This window comes from Zonotrichia albicollis, chromosome 23 (genome assembly GCF_047830755.1).
Source record: "Zonotrichia albicollis isolate bZonAlb1 chromosome 23, bZonAlb1.hap1, whole genome shotgun sequence".
Classification (NCBI taxonomy): Eukaryota; Metazoa; Chordata; class Aves; order Passeriformes; family Passerellidae; genus Zonotrichia; species Zonotrichia albicollis.
This window is the reverse complement of record NC_133841.1, coordinates 6,128,283-6,150,122: the sequence shown is the minus strand read 5'-3', so window position 1 is coordinate 6,150,122 and position 21,840 is coordinate 6,128,283. Positions and strand designations below refer to the sequence as shown.

The window sequence follows — 21,840 nt, the reverse complement described above, 5'->3', positions numbered from 1 at the left end:
GTTTTCCAGTTGTTCAGTAACTGAGGGATCTCAAAGCTTGCTTTCATTTCAATCTTGCTTATAGTTTCCATATTCTCAAAATCTTTTGCCAGGCAATCATATTTGTAAGGCTTTCCTGTTTCATCTTCCCCAATAGGTCAGGCTTCCCGCATCCCTCCCCCAGGAGTGCCCCATCCTGGCTCCCTCCTCTCGCAGAGTGTCCCGGTGTCCCGGTGTCCCCAGCAGTGCCCGGGCACGGCGCGGTTTTGCCCACCCGGAGCCGGAGGGTGGCACTGCGGCCCCTCTGCAGCGCGGGCACGGCGGGGATGGCAGCGCTGGAGCGGGGGGACGTCATCCCCACAGAAACCCCTGCAATAACAACACCACTGTCCATTAAAATAACTGCCCTGATCGGAACAGCCCTAGGCATCGCTTTAGCCCTAGAAATACCAAAAATAGTCCAAACACTCATCCTCACAAAACAAACTTTTCAACATCCCTACGGTACTTTAACCCTTTAATCCACCGCCTAAGCATAATCAACTTCCTCAACGGAGGACAAAACATTGCCCCCCCACCTAACTGACCTCTCCTGATACAAAATATTAGGCCCAGAAGGACTAGCCAAAGATTGAAGACTAAACTCCTTCTTAGAGTTACCCCACAACCCCATCTCAGGTTAGAATGAGGACGTTGGCAATGTCCTCAATGAGGGTTCAGAACAGGATTTGTGATAGAGGGAGGAGGGTTATTGGTCACTGTCACGCCACGGTGACAGCGGCCACTGAGCCCAGCCCTGAGAGCCCCAGAGGGTGAGGAATGGGTCACTGCTCTGGGCACTCAGGAACAGCTGGGACAGCCCCGGCCAGGCACGGGTTAACCCGCAGTGCCTGGGGTGGGAATCCACAAAATCAGAGGGTTTTGGGAAAGCTGCAAAAGGCAGGCCTTGGAGGCAGTAGAATTGTGATTAGAGCTAAGCAGCAGCCATGAGATTGGTCAGCAGAAAAATTATGCAAAAAGTAGAAAAGTAAGAACAAATAGAGCAATGGTCTGTGTATTAACACTTGTCTAGCATAACTCTCTAAGCTGCAGAAAAGTTTATCTAGCAAGATATTAGGAAGTTTTAAGGTCAATAATGGAGCTCTGTGCGTTGTGTTTTAAGGCTTACAAGCAGGTATTGTACTTGAAGTAAGCAAGCATTGTTTAACCAAAGGTACGTGTGCTTATAGTGGTTGGATAGAACTACTGTCAATGTGCTTTTGCTTTGTGTGATTGGTCAAAAAACTTATAAAGTGAGTTGTAACATTAAATTCTTAGTCTGCTGCCTGAGATGTGAGCTGGCGGCATCTTCCCATTGTCATAACCATGTAATGAGACCGATGCTGGAAAATGAAACAGCTCAAGGCAGTTCCGCAGCAGCCCCGTCCTGTTGGTGATTTGTGCACAGACCCCTGGCTGGGGACACCCGGGGTGCCTGGGGTGCCCTGCCCACGTTCCCTGATCCTCTGGAGCTGCCGGGGTTCCCTGCCTGGCACAGAGGGTGCCCTGAGCTTCCATCCCCTCCTTCCTCCCACTCCGGGATGGTCCCAGTGCTGCAGCTCGGGGAATTCACCCACTCTGTGTCCAGCACACCAGGATTGCCCCTTCCCTGCCTGCACAGGGACCGGCAGCTGTCACAGACAGCTTTTATGAAAAATCCTTTCCTCAAGATTCTTCCTCCTGAGAAGCTGAGAGGCTCCAAGAACAAAATGTAAACAAGGGTTATCTGCTGCTGTGGAATGCAACAGGTGCATCTGTGATGGGTCTCGTGGTTGTTTCTAATTAATGGCCAATCACAATCAGCTGGCTTGGACAGAGAGCCTGAGCCACAAACCTTTGTTATCATTCCTTCTTTATCTATTCTTAGCTAGCCTTGTGATGAAATCCTTTCCTCTATTCTTTTAGATTAGTTTTAATAGAATATATATAAAGTTTTAATAGAATATATATAATAAAATAATAAATCAAGCCTTCTGAAACATGGAGTCAGAGCCTCGTCTCTTCCCTCATCCTGGGACCCCTGTGAACACTGTCACAGGCAGAGACCCTGGGACACGATGGGGACACAGCAGGGACAGAGATGGCAGTGAACAGAGCTGGAGAGGGACTGGGTGCAAGGGATGGAGGGACAGAACACAGGAAATGGCTCCCAGTTCCACAGGGCAGAGCTGGATGGGATATTGGGAATTGTTCCCTGGGAGGGTGGGCAGGCCCTGGCACAGGGTGCCCAGAGCAGGTGGGGCTGCCCCTGGATCCCTGGCAGTGCCCAAGGCCAGGCTGGACATTGGGGCTGGGAGCAGCCTGGGACAGTGGAAGGTGTACCTGCCATGTACTGGATGGGCTTTGAGGTCCCTTCCCACCCAAACCATTCCCTGATACTGGGATCCTGTGGTGGATCCAGTACCACAAGCCAGGGCACCTCAAATACCCAAGGCTGGACCAAGCATGGCCCTGATTCCACCCTGGAAATCCAAGGACACATTTTTCCCACCCTGATCAGTGTGGTCAGTGCCTCTGGGTGCCCCAAGCTCCCTTTCCCATTGGGATTTCCTTGGTTCTGCAGGCAGAAGAACTGCAGACAGACCCTCGGTGTCCCCGCATCCCACAGGGCACGAGATACATCCCAGGGTTTCCAGCCTCACTCCAGGCCTGCTCTTGGGCTGGGAAAAGCAAAAATGGACCTGTGGAACACAAAAAGTCCCCCTGTAGTGGCAAGGCTGCGCTTGAGGCAGCTGCTGGGAGCCACCAAACATCCCCTGAATTTCCTGCTGTGACCAACAGAGTAGTGGAAAGTCCCCAGAGGCACAGCAGGAGGGTGGCCCTGTCCCTGTCCCTGTCCCTGTCCCTGTCCCTGTCCCTGTCCCTGTCCCTGTCCCTGTCCCTGCTGTCCTCCCAGCCAAACCCTGGGATGCACAGGGAATGCTCCATATCCCTGGATTGTGGCTGTTGTTCTGCTGCTTAGCTCCCAGTGTGAATCCTCTTGGATTCAGCCCTTTTCTGACTCACAGATGGGGTAAATGAGAGGTGTTTTAAAAACTTTTATTCTATTTCCAGTCTCATGTGAAGGGTGGGACAATACAGATCAGTGGCTAACTGTCCACCGGCTCCCAGTGCCAGCCATGCCTGTAGCCACCCCTGGGAGCTGCTCTGGGCTCTTCCCTCCCTCCTTGCCTTTATTTTATCCATTCTGAGCCTGCTCAGGGCTCCAAGCCAGCCAGAAGGGCCCTGGTTTTTAATTGAAGAGATCCAAGTGATGCCTCCCAAAGCACATCTTTGGTCTCTGTGGCCCTGATTTTTTAAGATTTTCTAAGCCTTCTGATGTTTACATTCTTGAAACAAACTTTCTCACACACTTTATGTAAATAACTTATTGTTTTGCATTCTTTTATGAAGGAGGAGAAATTTGATGGACTGCTGGTTTGTTCAGTGTCATTGGAGAGGTGGCACTGTCCAACATTTATAGATTTCCAGAAGTGACAGTGGATTGGAGGGTCAGCAATAAGTTTCGGGCTTGGGCACAGCGCTGGCAGCGCCGCTGGCTCCGGCTGCCCCCTGGCCCTCACACTTGTCCTGCTGCTCTTCCCAGCCCATCACTGCCGGGAAGGCGCTGGCCAGGGTGGCTCCCACCTCCCCTCCACCTCCCCGTGTCCCTTGGGGCGCTGGAGCCGGCCCGGAGCTGCTGCACACCTGGGGCACTGCACTGTGCCTGGGCAGAACTCCCCGCGTGGGCCAGGGGTGATGGAGATGATGGGGACCATGGGGGTGATGGGGGCAATGGGGCCATAGTGGCAAGGCCATGGGGGCCATGGGGGCCGGGGGCTATGGGGGCTATGGGGGCCATGGGGGTGATGTCATGGGGGCCATGGGGGTGATGGGGGCAGTGCAATGGGGGCCATGGGGGCTGGGGTCGATGGGGGCAATGGGGGTAATGGGGGTGATGGGATAATGGGGTTGATGGGGGCCATGGGGGCGATGCAGCCATGGGGGCTCCGGCCCCGCCACCGCCGTGATTGGCGCGGAGTGGAACGGAACGGAACGGAACGAATGCCGCAGCTGAGACGGGCCAGGCTACCTGAAGGAGCCCGCATGTCCTCAGGTTTCACTCATGACCATCTGACAGCAGCAGCAGCTGCGCTGCCAACTCGCCGAGCCAAAGGCTCCAGGAGTCGAAGGAGAGGGAAATTCTGGCCCTAAAAGGTCTCTCCTTGGGATTTCGCACTCTCCACCCGACAGTAAGTACCGGGGTCAGCGCTGGGCGGCTGCCAGGCCCCCGGGCGGGGCTGCAGGGTCAGGGATGTGCCTAGGTTTGCCACTGTCACCGTGCCTGGAGCGGTACCGGCAGTGTCCCGGGATTTGCGGTCTGAGTGCTGGAGGTGGACAGGACCAGGATGGACTCTGGAGGCTCTGGGGGGGTGTTTAGGGCTGGAGACACCTGCTGGACCCCCCTGCATGGAAAACTGTCCAGGACAGGGGTCAAAGTCCCCACAAACGTGCAGGCAGGGCACGGACGAAGGTGGCAGCAGCCAGCGGGCTCTCGGTGGCCACAGGGCTGTGTCGGGCTGAGAGGGGACAGTCAGGGCCAGCCAGGCCATGGGCTCCCGAGCCACCTTCCCCGTGTCACTGAAGGAGCCACGGGCAGGGCGCACAAGCCTAGGCTCCTTTCTCCTGGCTTCTCCTCCTGCAGGTCTAAATATAAACCCCGGCCTGGGCAAGCCAAGGTTGCAGGAAAGGTCTGCGGGTGCTCCCAGTGTCTCCTTTCGGGAAGGGCCCTGTCCCTGCAGAGCCCCCGTGCTCCGTGGGGCCGCAGAAGGGGACCCCAGGGCAGAGGGGACAGTGGGAGCCCTGTGCCATGCGGGAATGGGGTGCCAGGGAAGGGGAGGCTGTTCCCACTCCGGGGCTGTGGGCACAAAGGCACAGCCCAGGGTGGGGTTCAGAGCTGGATCCCCCACGGCAATCAGACGGTGCCAGGCTGGCGTTCAGCTCGGGGTTTTTGGGTGCTGTATCCCCCCTGTGCCAGCTGCCATCCCCTGCCACATGGGCAGGGCCCGCTGTGCTCCTCCAGAGCCCTTTTGGGGTTTGTCCAGGGGCAGTCAGCACCATTCCCTCCCTTCCCCCCATTCCCCCGTTCCCCCCAATTTCCCCCATTTCCCCCATTTCCCCCATTTTCCCATTCCCCCATTCCCCCCCTTTACCCCCCATTTCCCCCTTTCCCCCCATTTCCCCTATTCCCTCATTCTCCCATACCCCCATTCCCCTCATTTCCCCCCATTTCTCCATTCTGCCCATTTCTCCATTCCCTCCATTTCCCCATTGCCCCATTCCTCCCATTCTGCCCATTTCCCCCCATTTCCCCCATTTCCCCCATTGCCCCATTCCCCCATTTGCCCCATTCCCCCCATTTCCCTCCATTCCCACCATTCCCCCATTCCCTCACATTCACCCATTCCCCCCATTTCCCCATTCCTCCCATTTCCCCCATTCCCCATCTCCCCATTTCCCCCATTTCCCCCCATTTCCCCATTCTGCCCATTTCCCCATTCCCTCCATTTCCCCATTGCTCCATTCCCCCCATTCTGCCCATTTCCCCCCATTCCCACAATTTCCCCCATTGCCCCATTCCCCCATTCAACACTTTCCCCCACTTCCCTCCAATCCCCCCATTCCCCCATTCCCTCACATACACCCATTCCCACAATTTCCCCATTCCGTCCATTCCTCCCATTCCCCTTATTTCCCCCATTCCCCATTATCCCCATTCTCCCATTCCCCTTATTTCCCCCATTCCCCCCGTTCCTCCCATTCCCCCCATTTCCCCGTCCCTGCAGAGGGACGTTTTCCAAGGAGCACGAGCATTTCCTGCCCTCGGGGCATTGATGGAGCTGTCAGGGAGGGGTGGAACTGCGGCTGCCACCAAGGGACAACAATTCCACAAAGCCCTGGGGACAGCAGGACATCCCAGTCACTCCCACTATCCCGGGGAGATCCTTGATGGGTTGAGGCAGCACTGAAGCTGCCCCCTCTGGTTCTTTCCAGGAAAAAAATGTTTTATTTATAATGGTTTGAGGGGGAAAGAGCATATTTACAGGAACTGGTTAACGAGCACAAAGTCCTGCCTTGGCCGTGCTGTGCTAATATTTAAATAGCATTTTCTATTTTGTAATGCATGCAAAAGGGTCCAGTTCAGGATTTTGCCTGGCTCTGTGGAGTCCCTTGGGCAGCTCCAGCTCCACTCAGGGAAATTTGCTGGATTTGGGGTTATGAGACCGAGCAGCAGAGCCATGAGGAGACGCCCAGCACTGTTTCTCTTTGGAGCAGGTTGGATTAATGAGATTCTGTTTGCAGCAGGTTGGACTAAGGAGGTTCTGTTTAGGTTGGATCAATGAGGTTCTGTTTGCAGCAGGTTGGATTAACAAGGTTCTGTTTAGGTTTGATTAACGAGGTTCTGTTTAGGTTGGATAAATAAGGTTCTGTTTGCAGCTGGTTGGATCAATGAGATTCTGTTTGCAGCAGGTTGGGTTAATGAGATTCTGTTTGCAGCAGGTTGGATTAAGGAGGTGGTTTCTGTGCAGGGCGAAAAGGGGAGAAGGTGGTGGATGCTTTGGGAAGTTGTGAGGGAAAAGATCCCAGTTTAGCACAGGAGAGGGCAGGGAGGGTGCTCAGCCCCTGTGCCTGTCCTGCTGCCTCCTTCCTGGGATCCATAAATCCCTGGAATATCTCATCTTTGTGTTCCGCTTCTCCATTTCCAGGTGGATCTGGATGAGATCCCTGGGGTTATGGGCTCAGCATCTGTGCCAGCTCCAGGTGCCCCGTGCTGGTCCTGATTGGCAGGGTTTGCTCCAGGGCATTGGGATCCAGAGGTTGCAGTGGGAAAGGGGCATTTTCCAGTTGCAGGGATCCCAATATTGCATATCCCACGGGGGCAGCAGGGCTGGGACCCGCTCCTGGTGCTGTGCTGGGGATCCCTGCGGGATCTGCTGCCTCTCCTGGCATCCCCCAGGGCTGGGGGCATCCCTGCTGCTGTTCCCCGAGCCTGGGGAGGCAGGAGGTCACTGCAGCCCCACGCCACCCTCCCTTCTCCTCGCTGTCCCCTCCCTGTCCCTTTCCCTTCCCGGCACGGCTCAGATCTTTTCCGAGCCTGACACGGGAGGAGCCGCAGCTCCGGCTGACACCCGAGTGCAGGGTGGGCAGTGGGCAAGAGCAGGGTCCCCTTTAACTTTAACCCTTCCCTGGCTGCTCAAGCCTCCAACACTGCCAAATCCCCCCAAAATAACCCCGAGCCGCCACCCAGGCCGGTGTCCCCTTTCCAGCAATGCCCTGTCCCCCGGCAGGGACAGCGGCAGTGGGGTTGGGGTGGCATCCCCGGCTGCGGGCAGGAAAGGGTCAGTGCGTGGCTGCAGGATGGTGCAACCTCCTATTTCCATCTGCGGCCGGGGAGAGCATCCCAGGATTTCACAACTCCCGGGCCGTGTGTGCCACCCCCACGCTGAGCACAGCAGGTACAGCCCCAGGGCGGCGAGCCCCGGGAGCTGCCGGGCAGCAGCGATCCGGGAATTGCGGGGAATTCCTTCCCATGTGGGGTTGGTGCTGCTGCAGGAGCGGAGGTGCCTCTGCAGGGCTGGAATTTCGGGGCTGATGCCTCCCTTGGAGGTTCTGCACGGAGGATTTGGCTTTCCAAAGGAAGGCACAGCCGGGATGGGCTCCAGCTCCTTGCTGGATTTTGCAAGGAGCTGGAGGAGGGAGCAGCGCTCATTTTGGCAGGTGCAGAGCAGCCAGGGCAGTGCAGAGCACACAAAGGCGCTGCTGGAACGGGACATAATTCCAAAGGAACTGTGCATTCCATCCCATTCCATGGAAACCCCCAGCACAGCTGCAGAGTGTCCCTGTCCCAGTGCAGCACCAGGCTGGAGCAGCTTGGCTGCTGCCTGGAAAAGGCTGCAGAGTGCTGGGAGGGCTCCTCTCTGCTCGAGGCAGGCAAAAAACATCGTTCCTATAGCAGGGAATTCATCCTCAGCGTGCTCAAAATCATGAAATCAGGGAATGGTTTGGGTTGGAAAGACCTTAAAGCTCATCCCATTCCATGACAGGGACACTTTCCACTATCCCAGGCTGCTCCAAGTCCCGTCCAACCTGGCCTTGGGCACTGCCAGGGATCCAGGGGCAGCCCCAGCTGCTCTGCGAATTCCATCCCAGCTCCTCCCCACCCTCCTAGGGAACAATGCCTAATTCCCAACATCCCATCCATCCCTGCCCTCTGGCAGTGGGAGCCATTCCGTCTGTCCTGTCCCTCTATCCCTTGTCCCCAGTCCCTCCCCATCGCCCTGTGCTGCTGCCCTGGTGACCTGAGGGTGACACGCAGCCGCCAGGCTGGGGTACAGAGGTGGCACACGAGGAGCAGGAGGTGCTGCAGCATCTCAGTGCCTGCTCTGGCTGGGAAGAGGCACCCAGCAGTGCTGGGCTGGCTCTGGAATCGTTTCCCAAGGAAGGACCTTCCTTTTGGCTGGGCTCGGGGGCATTCCAGGCAGCCCTTGGTGACGGATGCACTTGGAAGCATCCCCCATCCCTGCTGGCACGCTTGGCTCGGGCCACGCTGCAGGCAGAGAGCAGCAAACCCCCCCAGAGCAGGGCAAAGAGCCGCGGTGGTGACAGGAACCCGCCCTGGGGACGTGTCACTCAGTGCCACTCACGGAGCCACCGGTGCCAGAGGTGTCACAGCCACACGGCCCTGCTGGGTGCTTAAAACATCTGCAATTCAAAGCATAACTCTGGAAAATGAAAAAAAAAAAATCCTCACTCTAAAGCCCATCACTATTTTAAAATAGAGTGGGAGAAGGCTTGGGGTCACTTAATTTTCTTAATGGTGTTGTTTTCTCATTAAAATCTCCCACCCTCTGCCTTTAAAGCAGCCTAAAAATCCAGCAATTTTCCAGAACCACTGTGCTGCTGGAATTCCCACAGAAGAATCCTAAGAGCCATTTGTGTGTGAAAGGAAATCCTGGAGATTTCTTGTATCTTTCCAGATGGTTTTTGTGATGGAGCACAGAATTAAGGGACCAAAATTTCTCCAGGGGTGGAAGCATCAAACTCATAAACGGCAGAGAAAGGAATGTAAATTTGTTTATTAAATGGTTGATTTTGTCTGGCACAACTGAGGGTGCCAGAATCCCTGAGAGAAACTCCCATAATCCTGAATATTGCACAGGAATATTCTGCAGGAGCTGAGGTGAATCCCCCCCCACCTGCACCCCCTGTGCCATTTGTGGATAATAAAACCAAAACATTTCACAACAGATTTTTTCAATATTCCCATGTTTTTCCCTAAAACTTGTGGGAAATACAGTAGGAACTAAACAAACAAACAGCCTACAGGACTTTTTGAGGTCGTGGCATCCCTGGGACCATGCCAGGAGGGTTTTCTGCACCCATCAGATTTTCCAACACAGCTCCTGTCACTCCTGCTGCCCTGGCTAGGTTTGAAGCAAATTTGTGTTTTCTTGGGAGCCTAATCTATGGAATTTTTGGGTTTTAAAACCTGTTCAACGCATGCAGGGGTGGGGAGGAGGTTTCCTGGACACACAGCAGGTTTGGGAGAGCAGGGTTAGGAATGGCTCAGGGATCTGATAATCATGGAAAGGGTTGGGTCAGAAGGGATCTTAAAAACCATTTAATTCCACCTTCTGCCGTGGCAGGGACACCTTCCACTACCCCAAATGCTCCAAGCCCTGTCCAGCCTGGCCTCGGGCACTGCCAGGGATCCAGGAGCAGCCCCAGATGCTCTGGGAATTCCATCCCAGCCCCTCCCCACCCTCCCAGGGAACAATTCCCAATTCCCAATACCCCATCCAGCCCTGCCCTCTGGCAGTGGGAGCCATTCCCTGTGTCCTGTTCTCACCCAGCCCTGTGTGCCAGGGGGAAGCTGCATCTCTCTGGTTCCTTGGGAAACTCCAGGGCTGCAGGTGCCCCCCAGTGTGGCATTCACATTATCTAAAAAAACCCCTTCACCCAGGATTTTTCTCCTGGGAAGCTGAGAAGCCTCAGAAAAAAGGAAAACAATTCTCATCTCATTTGCTTCTCCTGTGCTGTGCTCATGTGGAATGTGTTTGGAGATTGTTTACCCACAGGTGTTTGTTTCATTGAATTGTGCTGTGAGTTGTTTTCACTCTTTGGCCAATCAGGTCCAAGCTGTGTCTGGAAAGAGTCACAAGTTTTTCATTATTATTTTTTTAGCATTCAGTAAGTATCTTTTCTGTACTCTTTATAGTATATTATATTATATAATATACATATATATAATATTATATAGCATATATAATATATAATAATATATAATATATAAGTATATACTATATAATATAATAATATATCATATATTATATAGTATATTATTCTTTAATATAATATAGTATAATAAAGAAATAAATTAGCCTTCTGAGAACATGGAGTCAGGTGCATTTTTCCTTCCTTTGCCAGGGCATTTCTCAGCAAATACAACACCCCAGAGTACAGGAGGCTACAGGTTTGCAGGTTATCCCCCCAAAAATAAATGCTTTAGGGAGGAACTGGAGCCTGGGTCAGGCAGGTGAGGGGAGATCCCAAGCCCCTGTGTCCCTCAGAGCTAAGAATGCCCTTCCCCTCTCTTCCCCAGCCCATGGAGGTTATTTTCTGGGCAGAATGAAGTGCCTGGATGGGGTGGCTTTACCAGCAGCCTCAGACAGGACCTGCCCCACACTGTCCTGTTACACAGATCCTCTTACACAGCATCCCTGGGAGCTCCCAAACCAGTCCTGTTTTACTTTGGTGCCTGATTCCTTTGTATGCCCTCAGCAGCAAAAATATCAAGGGGAGCTGAATTTCTCTCCAAGTGCAGCCTGGGCACCCCTGAGCCAGGAGCTGCTCCCAGTTCCCTGCTGGCAATTCCTGGTACAGGAACTGGGGGCTGAGATGCTCACCCAGGACATGCCCTGGGCAGGGTCCCAAAGGTGCAGCTCACCTGTGTCATGTCACAGCAGCAGCCCCCAGCCAGGTGACAATTAGCATTGGCTCCATGATTCACAGAAGGCTGATCAATCTCTTTGTTATTACATCATTATTTAGAAACTGTCTATTTATAGACAGTTACAATACTCTTGGACCTAATTGGTTCTCCAGTCCAACACCATCACCGTTGCTAATTAACAAATCATCCTTTGGTAAACAAATGTCCACAACCCATTCCACATGTTCATAAGTTAAGAATAATTTATCATTCTTTTCTCTGATCTTCTCACAGCCTTTCCCTAGGAAAGTTCTCTGTTGCTCTCTGTGCCACAGTGTCACAGCAAAAAGGAGCCATTCATCTCAGCTGGGTGGCCAAAATTTAAAAAGCAAATACATCAGTGTTCTGTAGAGACATTTTAAAGGGATTGATTGCCCAGCAGGAAAGATGAGGGGCAGGGATCTTCCTTAATCAGGGACTCTTGGAGAACTCCGGTGGTGGAGAGGGACCTCGTGGGTGACTTGTGCCAGATTTGTCACTGACTTTACCTGTGGCAGCACAAGGAGTTTGGTCTGGCTTTGTTTCCGAGGCTGGGAGGCCACCAGAGATGCTGGTGGGTTCTCCCCTGTGCTGTGTGGGATTTGGACACAGGATCAGCCCTGCTCCTGCTCCCTGGGGACACCCCATCCCCTCTGAGTGGCCCCAAAGGGCTCAGAGCAGCACCAGGAGCTGCAAAAGATCCTGAAAAGCCACAAAGAATTCCCATGCCAGGGGTAACACCTCCTTTGAGCCCCCCAGTGTAATCTCATCTGTTGCCCTGCCCCAGCATCTCCCAGCCCGCTCCTGGTGCTGGTCCATGGCCGGGGAGGGGCTCGGGGGGTCCAGCACAAGGACAGGAGAGGGGACAGGGGCAGGAGAGGGGATGGGGACAGGGAGAGGGGACAGATACAGGAGAGGGGACACGGGCAGAAGAGGGGACATGGGCAGGAGAGGGGACACGGACAGGAGATGAGACAGGGGTAGGAGAGGGGATACAGGCAGGAGAGGGGACAGGAGTGGGAGAGGGGATGGGGACAGGGAGAAGGGACAGGAGCAGGGAGAAGGGACCTGGGCAGGAGAGGGGCAGGGAGAGGGACAGGGGGAGGAGAGGGAACAGGGACCGGGAGAGGGAACAGGGGAGGGGACAGAGACAGGAGAGGGACAGGGGTAGGAGAGGGACAGGGACAGGAGAGGGAACATGGGCAGGAGAGGGGACCGGGGCAGGAGAGGGGACAGGGGCAGGAGCAGAGCTGTGGCTGCTCGCAGCGGCTCCCCGGGACAGGAATGAGCAGAGTCATGGGGCTGTAGAAACCTGAGCCCGGCGCTGATCGCTGGTGGCAGCTGGAGGCAGAGCCACCTCCGGCAGCGGGGACAGCGCTGGGCACCGCGGTGGCAGCACCCGGGCAGCAGCCCCGGCATGAGCGGGGACAGCAATGGCACAGCCCCTGCTCCTGACAGCTCTGCTAATGCCCATTGCCAGGGAAACTGAGGCTGTGTCGAGTAACAAGGTGCACCAAGGGAAATATGGGCTGGATATGAGGAAAAAGTGTTTTACAGAAAGGGTGATAAAGTTCTGGAATGGCTGCCCAGGGAGGTGGTGGAGTCACCATCCCTGGGTGTGTTTAACAAAGCCTGGATGTGGCACTGGCTGAGTTGAGGTGTTGGGGCTGGGTTGGATTTGATGATCTTGAAGGTCTCTTCCAGCCCAGTGATTCTGTGAATTCTGTGAATTTGGAGAAATTTTGGGAATTCCCAGGGAGGTGGTGGAGTCACCATCCTTGGATGTGTTTAACAAAGCCTGGATATGGCACTGGGTGCCAGGGTTGAGTTGAGGTGTTGGGGCTGGGTTGGATTTGATTATCTTAAAGGTCTCTTCCAACCCTGTTCTGTGAATTCTGTGATTCTGTAAATTCTGTGATTCTGTAAATTCTGTGCTTTTGTGATTCTGTGATTCTGTGACTCTTTGAATTCTGTGCTTTTGTGATTCTGTGACTCTTTGAATTCTGTGATTCTGTGAATTCTGTGAAGGTGCCCCCATGGGCCCTGTGGGTCCTGCTGGAGCCTGAGTGCTACTCCCTCTGATGACCCCGATGGATCCATTACCAGCTGAGCTGTTCTGTGATCCCCTGCACCAGAACATTCCTCCTGGGATTTAGGGTGATAAACTCAGCACAGCCCTGTGCTTCTCGGCATTTTTGAGCTCCCTGTTATCAAGTGGAAGGTTCCAGAGCTGCTCAAGTGGAGCAGGAGCTGGGTGTATGTCCTGAGCAATTCCATGAGAAGCAGCACTGGCGGCACCTCTGTCCCCTGCCCAGGCACTGTCCCCTCTCAGAGACACCTGGGACCCAAAATTCCCTTTTTGTTTGCTTTGATGGGATCACACCTCTGGGGTCCATCCCCCCACCCATGTGGGGCCAGCTGGGGCCACAAGCTGGACTGGGACCAGACTCCTTTTGCAGTGATGTGCTTTGTTTGTGCCATTAAATAACCCCACGCAGCAAGGACAGAGCTCTCCCTAAATCAGATGGAGTCCGAAAATCGGGTTTTCAGGCTGGAAAAGCCCTCAGAGAGCATCAAGCCCAACTGCTCCCCCACCACTGTCCCCTGTCCCCAAGTGCCACATCCACAGGGCTTTTAAACCCCTCCAGGGACAGAGACTCCAGCCCTGCCCTGGGCAGACTTTTCCAAAGTCTGGCCAACTTTTCTATGAAGAAATTTTCCCAACGCCCAAATTAAACCTGCCCTGGCCCAGCCTGAGGCCGTTCCCTCTCCTCTGTCCCTGTCCCCCCGGCTGTCCCCTCCTGGCAGGAGCTGTACAGAGCCACAAGGGCCCCCTGAGCCTCCTTTGCTCCAGGCTCAGCCCCTTCCCAGCTCCACTTACAGTCTCTTTTCCCATCAGGGCTGTAAATGTCCAGTTCTCCCTAATCCCAAAGTGTGACCATGTTCACAGGGGTCTGAGGATGAGGGAAGAGACAAGCATCTGACTCCATGTTTCAGAAGGCTGATTTATTATTTTATTATATATATTTTATTATATATATTTTATTAAAATTATATTAAAAGAATAGAAAAAAGGATTTCATCAGAAGACTAGCTAAGAATAGAGAAGGAAAGAATGAATAGCAAAGGGTTGTGGCTCCGAGCCAGCTGGGCTGTGATTGGCCATTAATTAGAAACAACCACATGAGACCAATCACAGATGCACCTGTTGCATTCCACAGCAGCAGATAATCAATGTTTACATTTTGTTCCTGAGACTTTTCAGCTTCTCAGGAGGAAAAATTCTAAGAAAATTATTTTTCATAAAAGATGTCTGTGACACCAAAGGGCTGAGGATTTCCAGCTCTGAGAACAGCAGGGCTCTGGGGATTGTTTATCCTGAAGGCTTTTGGGGGCAGGTGCTTCAGCAGAAAGTTTGGGTTTGTGAGTGAGTTTGAGATACCTGGTTTGGGAGGGTGAGGCACAGAGGTGCTGCTATCCCAGTGTCCATGAGAAGCAGGGTTGAGTTTTATGGGATGTTGGGCCCATATCCCGCACAATCTGGAGTTATGGGACACTATCAAAGCACAAGAAGCTCTGTGGTGTTGGGGGAGCCTCTGCCAGCATCTCCACCTCCCCCAGGGCATGTCAGTCTCTTCCCCCAGGTGCAGCCACCCCTCCCCTCCACACTTCCCTCTCTCCAACTCCTTTTAAGCAGCAGAACATCCTTACCTCCCCAACCCACCCACCCTATTCCTTCTGGGAAGCCATCCTGATCCCTGTAACATCCAAAGTGCCTTTACTGCTTCGATTTTTGGCTCAGGAGAAGTCTTTAACCCTTCCTGGGAACAGAGCCACTCAGCAGGGCAGGTTCCTCATGGTTCCCATGCCTGGGAGCTGTGCCAGGGCCACAGCCCTGCAGGACCCAGCTCCTGTGGCTGAGGCACCTCCTGTTGGAGGCACCACGGGCCCCTTGCAGGAGCAAAACTGTTGATGCTGTGCCAAGGGGAGGCAGCTGGAGCAGGGCTGCTGCTTCCCAAGGTGTTTGGATGTGTTGAAACACCATGTTTGGGGTGTGAAACTGTGTCTGGCACTGCCAGGTGGTGACAGGGACACCAGGTGTCCCAGCCTCATGGTGCCTCCTGACTGGAGGTGGAATCACAGAATCAAAAATCAGAGAATCACAGAATCAGAGAATCACAGAATCACAGAATTAATGAGGTTGGAAAAGACCTTTGAGGTCTTCAAGTTCAATACATGACCCAACACCACCTTTTCACCACTCAGTGCCACATCCAGGCTTTCCTCAAGCACCTCCAGGGATGGTGACTCCACCACCTCCCCTGGTGCCCTCCCCTTCCAGTGCCCCATTTTTCTGGGAAAACATTTCTCCTGATGTCCAGCATAAACTTCCCCTGGTGCAGCTTAAGGTTGTGTCCCCTTGTCCTGTCACTGCTCAGGGTCTTGTGGAGAACCAAAAGGTCCCCCTGGGCCTCCTCTGGCCTGAGGCTTCCCAGCTTCAGATGGGAATGAGGGTCTGGGGGGAGAAGGAACACCCTGGGTGCTCTGTGATCCATGCACAATAACCTTCCCTACGAGCTCAACATTTCTGCCATAAAAGCATTTGATAAAACCTCGCTGAGAACATGTCAACAAACACCCCCCAGATGTCCCCAGCTGGTGTTCCTAAAACCCCGCTGTCATGGTTTGAGCCTGGCACAGAGCCAGTGCCCCCATGAATTCCCACTTCTTCCTGGTCAAACCACCACACTCGCTGAGATCCTGTCACCAAATATCCTTGAGATGTCTCTAGGTGGTGTTCCTAAAACCCCAAACACCCCTGAGATGCCCCCAAACACTCGTGAGATGTCCCCAGGTGGTGTTCCTAAAACTCCAAACATCCCCAAGATGCCACCAAACACCCCTGAGATGTCCCCAGCTGGTGTTCCTAAAACCCCAATGAGATCCTGCCACCAACTGCCCCAGAGATGTCCCTAGGTGGTGTTCCTAAACCCCAAACACCCCTGAGATGCCCCCAAACACTCGTGAGACGTCCCCAGGTGGTGTTCCTAAAACTCCAAACATCCCCAAGATGCCACCAAACACCCCTGAGATGTCCCCAGCTGGTGTTCCTAAAAACCCCAATGAGATTCTGCCACCAACTGCCCCAGAGATGCCCCCAGCTGGTGTTCCCAAACCCTAAACCCCCCCGAGATGTCCCCAAACCCCCCTGAGATGCCCCCAAACCCCCCTGACATGTCCCCAAACCCCCTTCCCGAGACATCCCCAGGTGGTGCAGCAGCCCCTTGTCCCCGCAGGCCGGGCGCGGCGGGCCCGGGAGCAGAATGCGAGCATGGCCGGCCTGCCGCACATCCCGGGCCCCGAGAACCTGCGCCCCTTCACGCCCGCCTCGCTGGCCGCCATCGAGCAGCGCATGGCCGAGGCCGAGGCGCTCCGCATAAAGAGGCAGCAGGTGGAGATGCCCGAGGAGGAGGAGATCAAGCCCAGCAGTGACCTGGAAGCCGGCAAGAACTTGCCCCTCATCTATGGCGACCCACCCGCGGAGCTCATCGGGACCCCGCTGGAGGACCTGGACCCTTTCTACAAGGACAAGAAGGTGAGGGTGGTGGAGCTTTGCCCGTGGTAGGTGTTTTGTGGAGATAGCTAAAAACTCCACAACTCTGTAAAAGTTGTAAAGCCAGTATGTTTATTATTATGTTTATTATTACAAGCGCTGGACACATGTGGAGATTACTCTCCTTAAAAGACATGCGTACTTCTGGGAATTTCAGGTCCCTTTTTATCTTCTTCTCAAATCCATACGCATACAATTTCACCATAGGTTCATACATATCCATTTTTACAAATTTTGCGTGACATTTGCCGCTAGTTGTTCTTTATCAGAAAGAATTCCAGGTCAGGTTGACCGGCTCTCACGGCAGTCTCTTTGTCTCTTTTTTTCACTCTGAGTCTCCTCCTTTATCTCTGTCTTTCATTGAATTAGTTTCTTCGAGCTTAGGCTTTGCAGTCAGGCTACATAGCTATGTTTTCTAACCACAGACTCAAAGATGTACATTTCACCTAAATCAAAATGGATTTCTACTCTGGAGAATTTCTACTCTGTCTCATAGACTTGGCCTTAGGGGTAAGTCCCAAGCAAAAGACCCAAGCAGGGACCTCCTGTGCTTACCTGAGCCCATCCTGGTGATCCACTATCGGTTTCTCTGGGTCTGGATTGAAGGCACTTGAGATGGTAGTTCATCTTTGGACTCAGATGTTTATAATTTCTTATCAGTAAAACAGTCTCACAACCATGAGTTCTGCAGCAAGGCACAAAATGGCCAACAATCTCTTGGTACAAGATCTTATAAGGCTAAACTATCCAATTAAGAACTGACACCTGGATTATTTTCTCTCTTAACCCAATAACTGATCCCAATGCAGACTTTTCTGCCCAATTACAAAATGCCACCCAAACCCAAGAAGAAGAAGCATGAAGAAGAAACCCAGGATGACACCCTGTGCCCTCCATCTTGCTTCCATCCACAACACACTAAAAATCCCAAAACCTCAATTTCTCACCAAGTGTTTACACCTACACTACTCTCTATAATCTATTTCACACTTTTGGGGATTCTAGTCTATTCTGGAATCTAGGAAACTCTCTCCATGAATGAGGGTCAAAGTCAGTGCTCCCCTGGGTGTCAGGGCACCCCAGAGCAGACAGAGAAATATTCCCTGTGTGCTGTTCCACAATCCACCACCCCAGACTGCTGTGGCTGCATCGCTTCCAAAGCAGAGAGCATCTCCAAGCCTTTGGAACTCCAAACAGGCAGAGGGATCTCCCCACTGAGGGCAGCCCTTGGTCTGTGGTGTTTGGGGGGTGTAGAAGGATTAACCCCTCCCTTCCCTCTTTCCTTCACAGACATTCATAGTCCTCAACAAGGGCAAATCCATCTTTCGCTTCTCGGCCACCCCTGCCCTCTACATGCTGGGGCCCTTCAACCCCATCCGCAGAGGAGCCATCAAAGTCCTCATCCATTCATATCCTTGGTCTTGGTCAAACCCTGGTGTTCAGAGCCCAAACAGCCCCAGGAGAGGGGCAAGTGAAGGGGTTAATGGTGGGGTGGTGTGGAAACCTCCTGGGCCCCCAGCACAGGCAGGACCTGCTGCCCAGAGCTTTACCCCAAGGAGCAGGTCCTTGATGGGCACCTTGGAGGCACCAAAACCTTGTTCTGGTTGGAGAAGGGAGGAATCAGTTTGGATGGAGAAGGGAAGAAGCCCAAGGGGTGAAACTTCCTAGGGAGAGGATGAAGAGTTTTGAGGTCTGGGGAGACTTGGAAAGGAAGGGAAATGTTCATGGGTCAGATCTGGTCCCACTAGGAAGGGGGTGAGCAGGGGAGTTCCAAGGAGGCTTTGGGAGAGGGAAGCAGAGGAACCAGGACAGAGAGAGAAAGGCAGGAAAGGAGCCCAAGAGCACAAGAGGCATTGCAGGGTGGGTGGAAATGATCCCAGCAGAACTCTGGAGGAAGTGGGGGTTCATGGCCATGAAGGAGGAGGAAAAGAGGGAAGTTTTGCAGCAGAGGGGGCTAAGCCTAAGAGTTAGAGCTTTCTAGAAAGAGATTAAGGTTTTTGAAGTCTGGAGAGGCTATGAAGGAAAGGGAAAGCTGGATCCAAAGGTGATGGAAAGGAAGGAGCACAGGGGACAGAAAGGGAGGAAGGGCCAGCACCACAGAACTGGGAAGGAAGGAAAGGAGCAGAAAGGAAGGAAAGGGGCTAGGACCATGCACAGCCGCAAAGAGGAAAAGAGGGAAGGAAGTGTGAGCACAGGACTGAGGCAGGAGTGTAGCAGGAGGAGCAGGGCAGGGTGAGGGACCAAGGTGGCAGCCAGAACAAGAGGAACAGGGACTCTTCACTTCCTGATCGTGGGGAGTGGGATCCAGGCACCATCAGAGCATTTGTCCTTGACCAGGTTTTAAATTATTCAGCATGTTCATCATGATCACCATTTTAACCAACTGCGTGTTTATGACGATGAGCAACCCCCCGCCGTGGTCCAAGAACGTGGAGTGAGTCCTGAGACCTCCCCTGGTCACGGGGACAGCCCAGCCTGGCAATGTCCCTCAGGGGGGACAAGACCAAGGCTGAGAGAGGGGATGGGGATCCAGACATCCGTCAGCACAGGGGAGGTGTCACTGGGAGGTGCTGGTGGACCTCAGAAGGGATGTCCACACTCTCCATAGGGCATTGAAGAGTAAGAATGTTTCAGAGCTGCCCAAATTCTGGTGGGGTCTCCATGTCTGGAGAGACCTGAAGAGCAGGTTGGGCTGGGCTGGGTCAACACTGTCAGTCTGGAAAGGCTGAGCTGATCCACCTGTCCAGGGACCATGGACAACCCAGGGGAGAGGGGAAATCCAGCATTTTCTGCTGTGGTTCTGCACAGTCAGGCCTCATCAAAGAGAATAGGAGTGGTGGGACATCAGCAGGGACAGAGGTGATGCAGAATGGTCACCAGAGGGGTTGGTACCTCGAGATGTCCTAACCCACCTTACAAGGTGAGGAGTATTAGAATATTTACCAATATAGCCGGACGGGATGTGCCTCGGCTTGTCTGGCCCTGCTGCTGAACCAAATAGCAGCAACTGTGGTGTTTCACCCCAGGGACACTTTTGGCTGTCTGGATCACCCCAGAGACACTTTTGACCAGCTGGGTGTGTGGTGTTTCACCCCACAGACACTTTTGGCTGGCTGGGTGCTGCAGCTGGGCCCATGGGGACAAGTGCAGGCCTGCAGAAGCTCTGGTGGTGCTGGGATGGAGCTTCCCCCCATAACAGGGGCTGCTCCTCAGGTTTCCCTCTGGCAGAGAAGCTTTAAGGTGATGGTGAAGGAAAGGAGTCGGTTCTGAAGGAGGGTTTGGATCCAGAGCTTTATTCTGGCCCACAGGCCTCTGAATGCAGCACCAGCTCCAACAGAACTCCTGAGCCCGTGGTTGCTGTTCCTTTGAACCCCGGGAAGAGGGGCAGGGCAGGGGTAGGGAGCCACCAACCAGGGACAGGAGGGGAGGGACAAAGGGACAAAGGACACCTGGATGGCCCAATGCCTCCCAGGGCCAGAGGGCATCCTTTGAATCTGCCAGTCCCTGGATGCCCTTCTGGAATGCCAGGACTGACAGACAGTGCTGGGAGGGGAAAGGAGAGGTGACTGACACACCTGGGAGGGAATTATCAGGGGAGGCACCTGAGGTTCTGAGGTAAACCCTGAAATCACAGCACAACAGAGGAGAAACCTCTCCCAGTGCTGAAGCACCCCAAAAACCCATCAGCCCCCAGAGTCAGCTCCTCAAGACATTCCCCCTGGGAAGGCTGGGCAAACCTTGGACCTGGGCAAGTGTGTCCCAGGTGACCAGTCCCGTTTCAGATACGCCTTCACTGGGATCTACACCTTTGAGTCTCTCATCAAGATCCTGTCCAGAGGCTTCTGCATCGACGACTTCACATTCCTGCGTGACCCGTGGAACTGGCTGGACTTCATGGTCATCTCCATGGCGTGAGTCCTGCGGGATGGGGAGGAACAAGGAGTGCTCTGGGCAGAGCCTCTGCAGCTCCTCCCTCTCCTGTCCCACAGCTACATCACCGAGTTCGTGGACCTGGGGAACATCTCTGCTCTCAGGACCTTCCGTGTCCTCCGTGCCTTGAAAACCATCACGGTGATACCAGGTGGGACTTGGGGCCTCCCCCCTGTGCCTTCCCCTGAGCTCAGGTGTTCCCACTGTTCCAGCAATTCCTGCTTCTTTGGGCAGCTCCAAGGGAAAACAGAGGAAATTAGGTATTCCATAAATTTTCCACATAATTTGGCTTTTGGGCCAGGTCCTGTTGATTTTCCATCTTAAAATCAGCTACACTCATCAGGTTGTTTGGCAGCCCCTGAAGAGGCAGATGCAATGTTTTTAGGGCTCCTTGGAGTTGGATTAAGGGAATTTGTGCTCCCAGTGGATTTATGGGTTTGATAAACCAAATCTCTCCATTTTTGAAGCTGTGGACTCAGTTTTGTGCCCATTGTTGGCTGTCTGGTGCTGAGGCTGAGATATTTAACAGGTATTGGTTCAACATCACCCAAAACACCCAGACTCATATGAGGAGCACCTTATCAAATCCCTCTGATTGCTGATTTCCAAATTTTATATCATTTCAACACCTGGCACAAGCACAGAAATCTGAAGCCTGAGATTGAACTGAAAATGAAAATTCCTTGTGATGAATAAATGCTTGTGGTGTCCCTGCAGGCTCCAGATTGTGAGGGTTCACATTTGAATGTTTTTTTCCTTCATCAAAAAGGCTAAAAATTGCATTGAGCAAAATGTAAACTGCTGCTTCTTTCTGGAATGACATCCCCAAGGGCTCTGCAGAAATAGCAGTGGCAAAAATAAGCTGGTTTGGAACATCTGACCTTGGTCAGGCCCTTGGAGAACAGGAATTTACTTAAATAGTTTGGGGAGTGATGACCTGGCAGGAGGGCAGGGTTAAAAGTCATTTCCTTGGAGAATTTCTCCACATGAGAAAGCTCTGGGCTCAAAGAAGCTCTAAAGATGAGCATTGGGATGTCCCAGCATTGCCCACCATCCATGTAGACCTTGGCTGGCAGGAACTCCATCCTCTATGGAAAAACCCCACTGAGGATCTATGGATGAGCCTCCTTGGGGAGGGATCAGTGATGGTGTGGGGAGACATGAGTTAATCCAGTGCAGGTGTCACTTTGTCACCTTCACTGGGGCACACCAGGGATTTGCCAGCTTGAAGGGATCAGGATGAGAAGCCTGGCAGGGCTCTCAACCA

At 53.4% G+C, this 21,840-nt stretch overlaps 1 protein-coding gene across 2 annotated transcripts in view; it reads left to right on the top strand.

Moving 5' to 3' along the window:
* Positions 1 to 4,124: 4,124 nt before the first annotated feature.
* The window catches only part of SCN4A (sodium voltage-gated channel alpha subunit 4), a 53,500-nt gene continuing 35,784 nt past the window's right edge, over positions 4,125 to 21,840 (top strand). Inside the window, exons 1-6 of one of the 2 annotated variants that reach the window (XM_074557527.1) lie at positions 4,125 to 4,250; positions 16,327 to 16,625; positions 17,934 to 18,054; positions 18,990 to 19,077; positions 20,426 to 20,554; positions 20,633 to 20,724. In XM_074557527.1, coding sequence (XP_074413628.1) covers positions 16,362 to 16,625; positions 17,934 to 18,054; positions 18,990 to 19,077; positions 20,426 to 20,554; positions 20,633 to 20,724 — 694 coding nt within the window. In that variant the 5' untranslated portion in view covers positions 4,125 to 4,250; positions 16,327 to 16,361. Of the gene's footprint in view, positions 4,251 to 6,175; positions 6,334 to 16,326; positions 16,626 to 17,933; positions 18,055 to 18,989; positions 19,078 to 20,425; positions 20,555 to 20,632; positions 20,725 to 21,840 lie in introns of those variants that run through there. The other variant, XM_074557526.1, reaches the window with a different exon arrangement.